The sequence below is a fragment of the Echinops telfairi genome, unplaced genomic scaffold, assembly GCF_000313985.2.
Source record: "Echinops telfairi isolate 266 unplaced genomic scaffold, ASM31398v2 ScPeMD7_3533;HRSCAF=4204_0, whole genome shotgun sequence".
NCBI lineage: Eukaryota > Metazoa > Chordata > Mammalia > Afrosoricida > Tenrecidae > Echinops > Echinops telfairi.
Genome location: NW_022107431.1, coordinates 83,209,790 through 83,226,035, shown reverse-complemented (window position 1 = coordinate 83,226,035; position 16,246 = coordinate 83,209,790). Strand labels below are relative to the sequence as shown.

General features: G+C 46.3%; 1 protein-coding gene across 1 annotated transcript in view; it reads left to right on the top strand.

Moving 5' to 3' along the window:
* LOC101650064 (prolyl endopeptidase) overlaps positions 1 to 16,246 on the top strand; it is a 112,616-nt gene that overhangs the window by 91,664 nt on the left and 4,706 nt on the right. The window contains exons 11-14 of the mRNA XM_045294649.1: positions 8,179 to 8,315; positions 9,541 to 9,635; positions 12,548 to 12,679; positions 15,643 to 15,799. Of these exons, the coding sequence (XP_045150584.1) occupies positions 8,179 to 8,315; positions 9,541 to 9,635; positions 12,548 to 12,679; positions 15,643 to 15,799 (521 nt within the window). The remainder of the gene's footprint in view (positions 1 to 8,178; positions 8,316 to 9,540; positions 9,636 to 12,547; positions 12,680 to 15,642; positions 15,800 to 16,246) is intronic.

Below are 16,246 nucleotides of genomic sequence, written 5' to 3'. Positions count from 1 at the left end.
TTGATCTCACTCCACATTGTATTCATCTCAAGACAAAAAGGTCCTCCGAGGGAGAGCTATGACCGATGCTATTGGTTCGACAAGTGCTGCTGTCCCTTGCTTCATGTCTCCTTGCTCGTGCCTTCAGGAGCAGGTCCAGGGTGCCAGGTCAAGGTGATCAGCGACCAAGCAAAAGGCAGGTGGCGCGGGACAAAGACGGGACAACCGTGGGCTTCTGTAAGGACCCAGAGCCCGAGAAACCTCACGGGCAGTGCCATGCTGTCCGCTGGGGTTGCTGTGAGTCAGAATTGATTGAACTGCAGTCGCGTTTTTTGTTCTTGTTTCTGTTAGTTTGCTTTTTGTTGGGGGTGGAGGGGTGGGGGTGATGGTGTGGTTTCCTTTTGTTATTTTTCTATTTAGTGGAAAATAGGTTTTTATTTCATTTATTTGGAACTAGATTCACAGGTTAAGACAGCTAGACCTATCTTCCACCAACCCCCAGCTTATGCCAAAACCTGCTTATACTTGGTAAGGGGGATAATGGTGAATCAGTAGAATTTTTGCCTTCTATGCAAGAGACCTGGGTTTAATTCCCAGCCAATGTATCTCGGGCCCAGGCACCACCTGTCTTTACGTGAAGCTGGTTCCTTGTTACTGTGGTCAGCAGGCTTCAGCTGAGCTTCCAGAGTAAGACAGACTAGAAAGAAAACCTTGTGATTTACTTCTAAGAAGTTAGCCAGTTAGAGAGAGCCCTCTGGCCCACAGTGGCCTACCTACAGCTGACCACAGACATGGTGCAGGCCCGGTGATGAGTATTTTCTGAGAGAAGCTCGTGTCTTCCTCTGCTCCGCATGGGTTGTCCATGCGTCAGGGGCCGACTCAAGGGTAGCAATCGAGTTAGTGATGTCACGGCTGATGTCAAACCCACCCTGCCCTCAGTCAATCCTGACTCACAGTGGCTCTAGGGGAGCAAAGGGCCTCATGTTTCTCCGACAGAGTGACTGGGAGAGGTTGGTCCCCTGACCTTGCAGTTCGCAGCCCAGTGCTTAACCCGCTGTTCCACCAGGGCTCCTTATAGTTGACGCAGGGTCATTTCTGAAATTCTGGTTCATATACTTGATATGACTGTGAATCTTCTTTTCCTCTTTTCTTCAGTAGTTTCACAATTGCTGAGATTCTGTTCAAGCATCCTTTCGCTGTCATGTATTTGGAAGCATCGTGGGCTTCACAGATAACTGTGAGCCTGATGGGTTTTTGTACTTAATGGTTTGGGCTTCAGATGATGAAGTAACTTCATGGGATTACCACCAGAGTCGCCTCTAGGACAACTGGGTAATATTGTTAGGCCGCTCCGGAGACCCTTGAAATGGAGGAACTTAGAATGAAGCGTGCGTTTAAATGGTGTGAGGATTAGACGTTAAGGCAGGGAGCTTGATGAACTCAGTGTTTATCATTTCGGTCAACCTTTGATTGATTTGCTTGTGTTTGGAAGAAAGTGTTACCGAACAAGGTTGGTGTTTGTTCTGTTTCTTGTACCCATAACCAACGGTTCGTAGTGATACACACCAAAATCAGTATTGTTAAATACACAAGGAGATCATTTTACATGGATCCACAACCAATGCTCACGGAAGCAGCAGTTAAGAAATCAAATGAGAGGTTTCATTGAGCCGATGTGGAATACAAGACCTCTTTATGGTGTCAAAGAGCAAAACTGTCACTGTAAGGACTAAGGTGGGCCTGACCCAAGCCATGGCACGTGTTCACTCACCCCATGGACTTGCGAAAACTGAACAATGACGACTAAGGAAGACAGCCCAAGAAATGATGCATTTGAATTGTGTTGGTGAAGAATACTGGAAGTACTGGACTGTCACCCAGCAAACGAATGTGTCTTGGAGGAATCCAGCTGGAATGTTCCATAGATCGCAGATCGTGAGACTTCCCCTGCGGACATGCTATCAAGAGAGACAGGTTTCTGGGACAAGAACCCATGCTTGTTCAAGCAGAGGATAGTCAGTGAACAAGAGGAAGACCCCCAGTGAGCCAAGTTGACACAGTGGCTGCAGCAGTGGACTCAGTTATAGCAACCGTTTTGAGAATGGGGCAGGACTGCAGGATTGGGCACGGTTTGCTCTCTTGTCTGTAGGGTTGCTATGAGTCAGAACTGACTGACTCCGTGACATCTAAGAAGGAAACAAGCACAGGCCCTTTTATGACCTCCCTAGATTACTATGAGCTCCCTAAGAGTGTCTGTTTGGCCTGGTTTTGTTGTTGTTGTGGGTGTTTTTGTTGTTGTTGTTTGTTTGAAGTTGTTGTGTTCTGTTAACATGAAAGAGGGGGCTGTGTGGCAGATACTGTTGCTGACATCTGTGTCGCAGGCTCCTTGTTGAGCTGGATCTGTCCCACAGCCCTTTGCTCCATTGCAAACACGAGAATGGGACAATGGGGGTTCTTCGGCATCATGTGCTAAGCCTTTAGTCCTGGGCAACAAGCGGATTTTATTTTCTATTCTCAAGTGGGAGCATGATAGATCCTATGTGGGTGCTTTGTCTTCTTGTCCATTAAGTCTCCCATAAAACCTTTGTCCATTCCAGTGCAGGGCTGTTCCTATGTAGACACTCAGAAAGGAAGGTGGTAAATTGTCAGCTCTCTCATTTGGTTATAAGTATGAGGTGGACCGAGTAAATCTGTTTGTTCTCCACCCTGAACTTGAGCATTGTGGTGAAATGCTGACCATAAAAAATGTTTAATAAAAATGCCACATCAAGAAATCAAGGGATATGTAGCCTTGGGCCAATCTGCTGCAGAAGAGCTCATTCGAGAATTAAAGAGCAAGGATGTCACTTTGAGGACTAAGGTCCAACTGACCCAGCCGTCCTGGTCCTTCCAGTTGTCTCGTGTTTGTGAAAGCTGAGCAGTCAACAAAGGAGGCTGGAGGTGAATCGGTGGATTTAATTTGCGGTGTGGACAAAGAACCTCGAATAAACTGAAAGTCTGTCTTGGATGGTGTGTAGAGCCACAGTGCTCCTGAGAAGCAAGCACGGCAAGCTTTGGGCTACAGGCTTTGGACGTGCTTTCAGCAGAGCGCAGTTCCTGTGTCACACTCGGTACGGCAGAGGTCTGCACCAGGAGGGGCCCTCCACAAGAAGGAGCAGCACAGCGGCGCCCCGGGGGACACCAGAGGAGAAGGGGCCATCCGGGCAGTGGTTCCTTCAGCGCAGTGGCACCTCAGAGCAGCAGCAAGGAATCCCTCGATGCACATACACTCTGCGGTACACATCGCACATCTAAATATATGCTACAGAAATTGTATCAGGAGCTTTACCTCATAAGGGATTTATGCCATCATTACTGGTGTCTTAAAATAATCAGAATATTTACCCTGCAGGAAACGGTTAAATAACTCTGTGCAAATTCAAAGACATCGGCGCTTTGTCACATCACTAAGGATGACTCGGGGTCAGGAGTAGGACAGAGGGCCATTGAAGCTTCCAAAGACAATGGGACACGTCCGGCTCTAGTCGATGTGAAGTGATGGGGAGAGAGGGGTGATCAAAGCAAATAGTGAGACGCGTGCTTTGAACCGAGATCCGTCTGCATCCATTGGTGAGTCTGGGCTGCAGCGGGGACTGCACCTCGGCTCGGTGGAATCAGCATCTCTAAGGCCGAAACCTGGGGAACCTCGTTCGGTTTGTTTTTTAATGTGTTTGTCACAAGGTGCTTCAAGGACCCATCAGTGAAGTACAAGACCACTGGTGCAGACTCTCAGGTGGAAATGTTGTGACAGGATTTGGAAAGCAAATAGAAGTAAAGGAGCACTTGTTCCTCATTGGCAAATCTAGGGCCCTGGGGAAAGTGGCGTTTCAACAGAAGTGACTGCACTAGGACGCCAGTTTCAACGAGTCGAAGAAGTAAGCGGTGCATGACGACAACCCTGGCCTGTTTGGTTGAAGTAGGAGCCCTGGTGGTACTGTGGTGAAGCACTTAGCTGCCATGCCAGAGTGCGTTTCTGGAAGTCAGTGGGAGAAAGCTGTGGCTGCCGGCGTCTGTCAAAATAACAGCCTGTGCAAACTGTGGGCAGGCTCTGCTCAGGCCTCCAGAGGCTGTGAGTTGGCATGGACTCGGCGACAATGGGTTTGGTTCGAGTTTGATTCATAATAAACTCTTCCTAAAATGCCTCCGTGGACCCCTGCCCTAATCGTCAACGAGCTGAGGATTCCGTTTGCCCGTAGCTTAGCAGTCAGGTTTAGGGTTAGTGTCACTGACCATTCTGAAAATGGAAATCGCATCGAACACTGCCACATGTACACACGTGTGTGTGCATGCGGTGGGCGTCAGTGTCATGTACATGCAGAGATTACGTGTGTGTCTTTGTGCAGGAGCTCTGGCTGCCTAGCGGTAGAGTGTTGGGCTGCTAACCACAGGGTCAGCAGTTCCAAACCGCTAGCCACCCCATGGGAGAGGGACGTGGCTGTCTACTCTGGGAAACCCACTGGGGTAGTTCTGCTCTGTCCTCCAAGGGGGCTCTGAGTCAATCGACTTGGTGGCAGTGATGGACTGAGTGACTGAGTATATGCACCTACACACACACATCAATGTGGTCTATACCTTTGCCTTCTCGTAAGGTGTTTTCTTGCCCACTATAAAGTCATTTTCATGGTACATTTTACTCTTTGGACAGTGTTCAAAATATGGTTATTTTATTATCAGGACCATACCAGCTTAAAACGTCTCTCTGGTTTTGCAACCGTGGACAGAGAGGAGACTGTGTTCTTGGTGCATTCTTAGAGGCAGCCATGCCTTTGTCTTGGAGCTGGGTGAGAAGGTGGGAGCAGGAAAAAATGGCATCAGAGGGGCAAGCCAGATTTCCACAAAGCAGCAGAAGACAAAACACTTTGGGAACAGATGGCGGGTCGGACAGCCACTTAATGAGGACTGACGGGCCCCTGGCCAGCAGTCTGGGTGAAGAGCAGGGTACCCCCAGGATGGTGTCCACCTGGAAGGTTTGAGCAAGGTTTGGGAGGATTGGGGCCAAGGGAAGGATTTGCAAATAGATGGGAAGGTCGGGGACAGTTGGGGAGGACACTATAATTTGCACAGATGATGCCATTAGGGAAGAGTCATAGGAGAGCATTTGCTGGTTCCTCGGGCCTGCGGGCTCGGCAGGTGCAGTGCTCCAAGTGGAAGGCCTGCACTTGAGCTCGCAGCCCCGGCCAGTCATGGGAGCTGCTGCTGCTCACTCGACGCCTGCTGTGCCCACCCACACAGTTACGCCCTAGTAGTGGCTGCTGACCGGCACTAGATAGCTTTAAATAAAACGGGATCCCCTCTGATGATTTTGAATTCAGCAGTACATTCTTCCCGATTTCTAAACGACAGCATTTACATATCTCAGCCTTTCTCTCCAGCATCGGAAACAAGTCTGTTTAATACTAATTTCATGCCTGGTGCCAAGAGCTTGCCAAGCCCTTGTAAAGGCATTTGCCGTGGTCCTGAAATAGCCTTCTCTTCGTCTACTGTGCGCCCCATCTTCTCTGCCTGCATCGCGCACCCTCAACTTATTTCCAAGGACTTTTTAAAATCCTTTCATTGGGGCTCATACAGCTCCTAATGCATACATACATATAGTGTGCCAAGCACATTTGTACATTTGTTGCCATCATTTTCAAAACATTTTCTTCCTACTTAGCCTTTGGTATCACCTCCTCATTTTTCCCCTCCACCTTCACCCTTCCTCCCTCCCTCACCTTTGATGACATATTGTTTTTGTTTTTGTTTCATGTCTTACACCGACCAATTTCTTCCTTCACCCACTTTTCTGTTGTGCGTCCCCCAGGGAGGGGGTTATATGTAGATCACTGTGATCCGTTTCCCCTTTCTCCCCCAACCTTCCCCTTCCCCTCCTGGTATCGCCACTCTCATTGTTGGTCCTGAGGGGTTTTTCAACCCAACTGCAACCTTAAAAAGCTTTGCACAGCTTCACACCACATTAAGGGTTAAAGGCTTTTACCCTCGACTGACGTGTGAGGTCAGCCCGCCCTTCCTGAGCTGGCCACAGTCGGGTCTGTTGGGACTCAGACGCCATATTTGCCCAGAGAGAAGGCTCTGGATAGCCTTTCAGTCTGGGAGAAGCCACTATCGACTCTCGGTGATTTACCACTTATTCTAGGGCTTATCACTTTAATACCATTAGTGTTGTCTTCCTGACCCTCCTTCTTCCCTCTCTTATCAAAAAAGCAAGACAGATGAAAATGTTGGCTGAACTTGGCTGTGGTAGCCCCAGTTCTAGAAGGTTCTATGAGCCTAATCATACAACAGTACTGGAGAAAATGTCTCTTATGTAACATTACAGAAATAATTTAATGTTGAAGGTTTTTTAAAAATTATTTTATTGGAGGCTCGTAAAATTCTCCTCACAATCCATACATACATCCATGTGTCAAGCACATATGCACATTTGTTGCCCTCATCATTCTCAAAACATTTGCCTCCCACTCTAGCCCCTAATATCAGTTGCTCATTTTCCCCCTCCCTCCCCACTCCCCACTCCCTCATGAACCCTTCATAGTTCATAAATTATTATAGTTTTGTCATAAGTTACCCTGTCCAATGTTTCCCTCTGCCCTCTTCTCTGCTGTCCATCCCCCAGGGAGGAGGCAATACTTAGATTCTTGTAATCGGTTCCCTCTTTCCACCCCACATTCCCTTCACCCTCCAGGCATCGCCCCTCTCACCACTGATCCTGAAGGAGTCATCTATCTTGGATTCCCTGTGTTTCTGGTTGCTATATGTACCAATGTACATCCTCCAGTCCAGCCAGATTTGTAAGGTAGAATTGGGATCATGATAGTGGATGGGAGGAAGCATTAAAGAACTAGAGGAAAGTTATATGTTTCATCGTTGTTACCCTGCACCCTGATTGGCTTGTCTCCTCCCCACAACCCCTCAGTAAGGGGGTGTTCAGTTGCCCACCGATGGGCTTTGAGTTTCCACTCTACACTCACCCACCTTTACAATGATAAGATTTTTTGTTCTTGAATGCTTGATACCTGATCCCTTCGACAGCTCGTGGTCACACATGCTGTTGTGCTTCTTCCATGTGGGCTTTATTGCTTCTGAGCCAGTTGGCCGCTTGTTTGTCTTCAAGACTTTAAGACCCTAGACGCTATATCTTTTGATAGCCTGGCACCATCAGCTTTCTTCACCACCTTTGCTTATGTACATGTTTGTCTTCAGTGATCGTATCAGGAAGGTAGGCATCCACTGATCTGATTTTTAGTTCTTTGATGTCTAATAACTGGTCCCTTCTAATGTTGAAGGTTTGATGAACCTAATCATACAATAGTACTGGAGAAAATGTCTCTTATTCAACGTCACAGAAATGATGATTTAATGTTGTTCCTGATCTCTTTTCCAATGTAATACAAACATGTTTTGTTATCAACATCTGTTTAATAGTTAAACATAGAAAACCAAAGATGTATTGAATATTGTAGGACTTAGAGAGGAAATGGAATATGAAATTTGTTTTCTTGAGGTGGGGGAAGAAAATGCCTGATAACCAAATCTGCCTTTTCCTGGTGTTGGGAAACCCGGGTGGGAGCAGGGAATTAAACGCCTGCTCTCCTCTGTGTACTTTGGATCTGTTACTTCCTCCTTGTGATCAGCCTGAGAGGTGATCACAGTGTCCCCATTTGGGATGAAGAACCAAGGCGAAGGGGGGATAAGTGACTTGGCCAAAGTCATCTAACGAGCGAGCCCTGGATTGAGAATTTGAAGGCCTGCCTCTTGTTTTGGACCTCTGCTTTTTACCCCGCTCGATACTTCCTGCATAAAAACCGAAAGACATTTTGCTATCCACAAGCTGCCCAGTAAGCCTAGGATATGCTGCTCTGCATCTTGAAGGCAGAACTTCCTACCTGTCTGATTTTTTTCCTATTTCAAAGCATGTCAGAGCTTGGTCAGGAATATTAAATTTAAATAGACCTCTTTCTTTCCAGTTTTCTTGACAGGTAATTCGCTTACCGCACAATTCATTGGGTTGACTGTATTGAGAAGAACCGTGCAGGCATCACCCCAGTCAGTTGTCGGACATTTTTTTCATTGGTGGGCTCCTTACTCGCTCGCTCTCCCTCGGCTTCCCTGGCACAAGCCTACAAACTCTTCATGTGTCACTTCTTCTTTCTCCCTTTGTAGGTTTTTTACCCCAGCAAGGACGGTACAAAGATTCCAATGTTCATTGTGCACAAAAAAGGCATCAAATTGGATGGTTCCCACCCTGCTTTCTTGTATGGCTATGGCGGCTTCAACATCTCCATTACACCCAACTACAGGTAAGCATGGCGCGCCCTTCCGTCATGCCCACCCCCGCCCCCTGCAGACACTTCTCTTCCACACAGTGGGAAGGAACCAGAGCTTGTTCCACTGTGGACAGGTTTCCCTCATGTCCTGATTGCTCACTTATTCTGTTCGTGGAGGGATAGAGTGATCTCTTCGCTACCTGCATTTTGGGTGAGGAATTGCAGGATCATAAGCGAATCTCAAAATGTCATCAGTAGAATCGTTGGTTGCAAGCTAACAGCTGAAGCTACAGCTGCCTGAGAACGTAGGCTGGACACACCTGAGGCCTTTAAGCTTAGACAGCACTGCTGTCGATGCCTCTCATTTGCCACCATCCCACTGCCCTCAGCCTTTTCTTCAAAGGGAATGGCTTTCAACGAATGGGTATGGTCTTTTTCACCAGCACAGATTCACAAAATAGGCTGTTTCATATTCAGCCACCAGTATAGATTCGGCACTCCCACGGCAGAATGGGGTTAAGTGCTGGGCTAAGGTCAACCATTGGAACTCACCAGCCTCCTTGGGAGCAAGATGAGGCCGTCTGCTCCTGGACAGGTTGGTTGTGTCGGAAGCCCAGAGGAGCCCTGCTGCTGTGCCCTGGAGGCTCGCTGAGGGTAGAATTGACTTGATGGCCGTGGGTGTGACGTAATGCTCTTATTCCTTCAACCATTTAAACATGTTCCACAACCATTCTTTCTATGGCTGGTCCCCACATAAGATATGTTCTGGGTGATTAAACACCTACATGTATACATTTGCTCCTGTGTATACGAGTCCTCAGAAGAAGCCCTAGTGGTGCAGTGGTTAAGCACTCGTCTGCTACCTGATAGGGGAAAAGACCTGGCGAGCTGCTCCTATCATGTCACAGCGAGGAAACCCTGGCGCAATCAGTGTTCCTGTCCAGAGGCTTCCTCTGGGGGCGAATCGATTCACGGGCACACCGCCACAGCAGCCACTATAAGTATCAGTCAGCTGCTTGCAAACTTGGTTTTAATGTCTGATTCCTAGAATAAAATGGAATTTCCCCTGCGCATTCTCAATAAAGGCAAGTTTCCTACTAGCAGGATGATCTGTATGTATCCTATATGTATATACTTGTGGGTGAAAGATGATACTGCAGGTGAAGTGTTTGGGGGATTCTTTTGGGGAAGTGAAATGAGAGTACATGATCTTTACGAGACGATACAGGAAAGGCTAACTGTCTTGACCATTTCTCAGTGTGTCCAGGCTTATTTTTGTGAGGCATATGGGTGGCATTCTCGCAGTGGCCAACATCAGAGGAGGTGGCGAATACGGAGAGACGTGGCATAAAGGTGAGATTGTTTTCTCTCCAGACACACATCTGGTCCAAAGTTATACTGAGCCTTCTTGCTTAAATGAGCCGAGGGGGTTTAGAAAAGAGAGCTATTTTGGGTAGACAGAAATCAGGATACCTAAGGTTATTTGTAAGCATGTTGCTGGCACCACACCCCCTTTAACAAATCTGTCTTTCCACACTTTATTTTCCATTGTCGTATGTTTATTATAATAAAGCACACATTTTCAGAAGCGTGTTCTACACGCAATCAGAATTAGTTTGTGCTGAACAATGCGTAGGACCACTTTTGATCTGTCACCATCGGAAGTGAGTCTTGGCGGCGGCACGGCATGGTTTGGTCTGGTCTCAGGTTCCTACTGCTTTTACAGTGCAGCAGACCCGGCCATTTTTCTCATAAGAAAGCAATCTCTTCTGTCCCCCAGGCCGGCACCCTTTGCTGGTTTCCTCTGATCTGCCCAGCATGCCTGAGAGATGGCATCCTCCGAGCAGTGCCACCTGACTCTCAGGAGAGGTTTTAGAAGTCATTTTTCTTTTCTGATTTTGATTAGTGCATCTCCTTTCTCTGGCCTCTGGCACTGTGAGTTCTGGTTGATTGAGACTCATGCTGCAGCACTAAACTTCATACCCCAGATTATCACCGTTTTATTTAAAATAATCATCTCTACTTCTAAGAACCTTGGCACAAAACCCTCCCTTGGTCTTTCTCTACCAGGTGATTCTCCGCAGGTGGGCCATGGTCTGGAGAGCGCCACCTTCCCTTGTGTTGGTCTTGTGTCTGGAGGGGACTATGGGAGGGGAGTCGGGGGCGGGGCGCCTGCCCTTCCAGCGTGCTTCTCCTCTTCCTCTCCATCAGCCCCCCGTTAGGGAAGCCCCACTGGGATGGTGGACAGCAGCGCTCAGTGCCTTCTCCTCTAGTGAGATCATCAGAGACCACCTGCAGCTCTGTGCGTCCATTCTTCTCCTCCCAGACTGAACCAAGCACCCTGGCTTTCAGTTTCAGCCACAAGGAAGGGAGGGCTATAAAGGGACTTTCATAAATCTGTGAGGGTCAAGATATAGGAAAAGCTCAGACTTGACCCAGTTTTTATCCCTAGGGCTGGCATCAGACAACAAACTACTTGAGCATCTTAGTAAGAATGAGTGTTCCTAATTAACAGGTACCAGCCATACCTGGTCTGCCTGCCATTGTTGGATCAACTGCTGCCAAGTATCTGGCCCCAAAGACTGGCAGTCATTGTAGTTGAAACTACACAGAATTGCCTGAATTTTGGCCAACGTTAGAGTCTAATTACACTGAAATCATAATGTGAAACTGTGGCATTAAAAGACAACTGACATAAAAAAGGATAAAGTCTCTCTAAATCATATGTTTAATTTATTTTCCAAATTCATACTCTGAGTCTGGGCCCTGCGTTCCAATGGAAACTGTCTGTGTTGCATGTACACAAACACAGGTGCGTGTGCACAGATTCCTGATCCCGGGACCCTTTCCCGAAAGAACCTGGGTTTTCCTCCATCAGCCCTCTCTGACCTCACTCCAGTGCCCACTATGCTCTGTCGGGGGAGGGTGCCCTCCACCCTCTTAGTTGGTTCTTTGTCTCATTTCTGTCTTAATTAGAACCAACGTACTGCTCAAGGGTCTTAGGAGGTTAGGGGGCTGACACTTGGCTCAGACTAAAAATAAGCTTTCTGTTTAGACTGATTCAGAAATGTTCTAAAAAATTAGCAGTGAATGGGCTAGAAAGGGACCTTTCTATTTACAGCAGGGAATATTGAACATTGATAAATCTAAATTCCATACTGTTGAGTTTAAAATTTAATGCTCTATAAAAATTATAGTCATAGCCCCAAAATGATATTATTCCTGGAAACTAAGTAATACGAACTATTCTAATACAACTACAATTTCTTATTAAAATCTCAGTAACATTTGTTTTGCTATGAAAAAATTTCTTCAGTTGCCCTGCTTCATCATTTAATTGACTTTCTGCAGAAGTGGTTAATATCAAATTAGGTCAATCTGATTTGTGTTCATTCTGCTGGCAGCTATTTCAGACATCTATGCTTGTGAGGGCTTGCCTTTGACTGTGGTATTCCAAGACCCTGTAAATGTGGCAGCCCCTAAGTTATTGGTGCGTCAAGGTGACTTTTACAGATGGGGAAGCCCCATCCTCTGGGGAAAGGCCTGACATCTTTCAATCAAGACTTGGAGCCTGCCATCCTTTGTGGAGCACAGCCGCACCCCAATTTCTGCTCATCCTTTAAAGTTGTAAACAGAGGCATAATTGGCGAACTTTATTTTCATTTGCTTTCTCATTTCAAACTTCTGCAAAACAAAGGGAGTGCTAAGTTCAGCTTCTCCACAATAAAGATGGTTTGCGATTACATTCTGTTCCCTTTGGGGCAGTTTGCCTTTTGAGCTCTAGGGACTGGTAAAAAAAATACAAATCTAGTATATGTATTAGAAGTTGTAATATTAATGGTGGATTGCCACAAAACATAACAACCTTTGTTATAGTTGAAGCCCTGGTGGTGTAGTGGTTACGTGTGAGGCTGCTAACTACAAGCTCAGCAGTTCAAAACCACCAGCTGGTCTGTGGGAGAAAGACGAGGCTTTCTACTCCCATAAAGAGCTACAGTCTTAGAAACCCACAGGACAGTTCTACCTGTTCTTTAGGGTCATTTGAGTCAGAATTGTCTCAATGGAAGTGAGTTTGTTTGTTTTATGAATAACAGCATTTCAGTGGAGATGTCTTTAAAATGCCTGATGCAGCATTCGTTTTTGAGTTGTTTAGGTTAGTTGGTGGTTGAATGGAAGCCCTATCATCATCCTAACTCCCTTTAGGTTCAGCGGTTATGTTTTGATTTGCCTTTTAACTGGCTGTCTTGTGTTTTGGCACTTTATAGGTGGGATCTTGGCCAACAAACAAAACTGCTTTGATGACTTCCAGTGTGCTGCCCAGTATCTTATAAAGGAAAGCTACACGTCTCCCAAGAGGCTGACAATTAATGGAGGTTCCAATGGAGGCCTGTTAGTGGGTGAGGACTGGATGTTTTTCATTGTACTTATTAGTTTAAACCTACAGGATCAGGTTTACAGGTCGCCCTCAATTTACTTTTGACTCATAGGTGGGAGACATGCTGCAAAAAAACAAAACCCATTTACGTTTAGCTCTGATAAATGACAATTAAATAAATCGTTGAATCCATGATAGCCTGAACAGCTGTGCCACTTCTTGGCCTGAACAGCTGTGCCACTTCTTGGCCCTTCCTTCTGCAGTGTTGTTTTCCCCTCCGGCTGTGGGCTGTGGGCCCGGTTCTCAGGAGTCACCCCTGATAGGACTGATCCCCCCTCCCGATGGCATTAGGTAGGACTCTTAAGGTGTCATCATAACTTAACAGCGGTCGCACAGCTACCCTGATTTATTTATTTATTTTTAAGCATTTTATTGGGGGCTCATACAGCTCTTATCACAATCCATCCATCCATCCATTGTGTCAAGCACATTTATACATATGTTGTCATCATCATATTCAAAACATTTTCTTTCTACTTGAGCCCTCGGTATCAGCTCCTCATTTCCTGCCACCCCCCTACCCTCCCACTCTCATGAACCCTTGATAATTTATAAATTGTTATTTCCATATCTTACACCATCCGCTGTCTCCCTTCACCCATGTTTCCATTGTTCGTGACCCTGGGTGTGTGTGTGTGGTGGGGGGGGGGGGGGGGTTATAGGTCGATTGTTAAGTCGGTTCTACCTTTCTCCCCACACCTTCCCCCCTACTCTCATGGTATCACTACTCCTATTATTGTTCCTGAGGGGGTTATCTGTCCTGGATTCCGTGTGTCTAGAGCTCTTATCTGTACCTGTGTACGTGCTCTTGTCTAGCTGGATTTTTAATATAGAACTGGGGTCATGCCAGGGGGAAGCATTAAAGAACTAGAGGAATGTTGTATGTTTTGTCTGTGCTATACTTCACCCTGGCTGGCTCATCCCTTCCTTGTGATCCTTCTGTGAGGGGATGTCCAGTTGTCTACAGATGAGCTTTGGGTCTCCACTCCACCCGCACCCCCCACCCCTCATTCACATGTTCAGGAATTTTTCACACATCGTGGGCTGAGCCCTGGCAGGGACTGTTTTCACTTACACACTGTTGTGAGATGGGCACTGTTGTTATCTCCTTTCACAACGGAGGAAACGGGACAGAGAGATTGCATGACCTGCCTAGTGTCACACAGTGGGAATTGGCAGTGCTGGGTTGTAAGGCTTGTACTGGGATTTGAGTTTACTGATCTTTTCACCGCTGCGTGGCATTGCCTCTAAGCAGCTTTTCATAATTTTTTTCTAGTTAATAAAATTTCACTTTTATAAAATTATTTTATGTTTATTTTATGTTGGTGGTAGCACGGCCTTACAGTGAACACGTATAGTGACCTGGACACACTGCTTGCTGCTCTGACGGTCGGTGTCACCGGGATCTTTTGCACACATGTACATTAACATATACAGGCTCTGCTGTACATTTGTTAGCTAGCCCTGTTCATTAGAACTTTGGAAATGCACTTTCTAGAGGAGATCAAATACAAAAGTTCAATATAATTTGCTTAAATTTGTAAAAAGGTATTCTTAAAAATTCATAAATGGCAAATAATAATTTGGCTCATTCATTCAACAAGTTTTATTGAGTTCCAGGATCCCCAAGGGTTCAGGATTCTGTATTATTAATAACCACTGAAAGCAGAATTGGGGCTGGAAACTATGTTTTTGGCTAGAGGCAGAAAAAGTTCACATCCTTTGACCAGCTGTCCTAGACGTAGCGGCTGTGGTGTTTCTTCCTCTCAGAGCGTCCCAGACAATCTTCCTGTGGGCTGGGTACACCTATACTCCTGTGTTTACTACCTGAACTTTTTCAGCAGTGGGGATTGTCACACCCTTTGTAATCACGTACTCACATCTCTTCCACTAAATTCCGTTTTACTCATTAATATACCCTGGGTCTTAATCCTGGCAGACACTCAAATACTTGATGAATGATCCAAAGAAGTGGTTATTACAGTGGGGCTTCATGGATTTTTGAAGCCTCTTCCTATATGAAGGAAAGGCTTTTAGAATAAGACACGGTGATGTACCAATATTGATAACAACTCTCTGCTGGATTCTAGGCCCTAACCCTCTTCTGTCTTGAAATTCTAAGATCTGGAACAAGTCCAAGTCCCTTAACTTCCTTCATCACCAATGGACACAAGTTGAGATGGGCGTACAGGACACATATGTTTTTTTGTTGTTGCTGTTTTTCCAGAAAGATCTTATTGTTTTCAGATAGCACCCCCTCCCTCATGAAGATCCACTCTGTGATTAGTTAATGTTGTTGCCACGTGCCACTGAGTCAGTTCCTGTGTGTCCACAGAGCAAAGCACTGTCCATTAGGGCAACCACTGTGTCAATCCATCTGAATGAGGGTCTTCTTACCAACTTTCTGATTTACCAAGCATGATGTCGTTTTCCGGGACTGGGCTCTCCCAACCACACGTGCAAAGTACAAGAGACCAAGTCTTGCCATTCTCGCCTCTAAGACGCACCGGGCGGCACAGATTGGTGTGTTCTCTTGGCCGTCCTCGGCACTTCTGCAGCCCATCATGCAAACGCACCGTTCTTCTGCAGTCGCTCATCCTGATTCCTTTTCCCACTTCCACATGCCATTGAGGCGATCGAAAATGAGCTCTGGAATGAGCATCTCAGTCCTCAAAGTCAGCACGTCCGTTACCTCAGAGAGAGTAATAGCTCTCTGTTATTGATGAGACTGCCCCGGCCCTCCGAGATGGTGGAAAGGGACGAAAGCTTGGGGAACTTTGGGCAGGTGATTTTTGACGGTTTCTTCCCAAGTCCTTAGGAAAAGGACAACCACGGTTCTGAAAACATTTAGCTGTGTTTTGTTAGTTTGATGTAGATGTTTAATGATAGGCTGACTCATCTCCCTTTGCTGCCTTCATTTTCCAGCTGCGTGTGCAAATCAGCGTCCTGACCTCTTTGGTTGTGTGATTGCCCAAGTGGGAGTGATGGACATGCTGAAGTTCCACAAGTACACCATTGGCCATGCCTGGACCACCGATTACGGGTGCTCAGACATCAAGCAGCAATTTGAGTGGCTGATCAAGTAAGGTTTACTTCCTATCGGCACCTAGGTGTTCTAAGTTATTTGATATGATCACATGGGACACAGTCACCAAGACCACTATTTAATTCTGTTTCCTGTTCATTGTCTCCTATTTGCGTATATGTACTGGCATAGAGAGTAGGAGAGGTGAGGAGGAAACCTCTCTGTCTTCCATGTTTTAATCTGATCGATAAAAAAAATTAAAAATAAACTACAAAGATATGCAACAAGCTAATTCTAATGATGTACTTCCAAGATTCCCTTTCCCCTACTTTTTCAAACCAACACTAATCTAAGTATTGCTCTGAGAGGGCTTTGCAGATGGAATTCAGATGACCAATGGTGTGCCCTGAGCATAAGGAGATTATCCGGGATTGCCCAAGTGGCTCTGTCTGCTCACATGAGCTCTTAGAGGCAGAGGACTTGACGGACCCACCCCCCACCCCC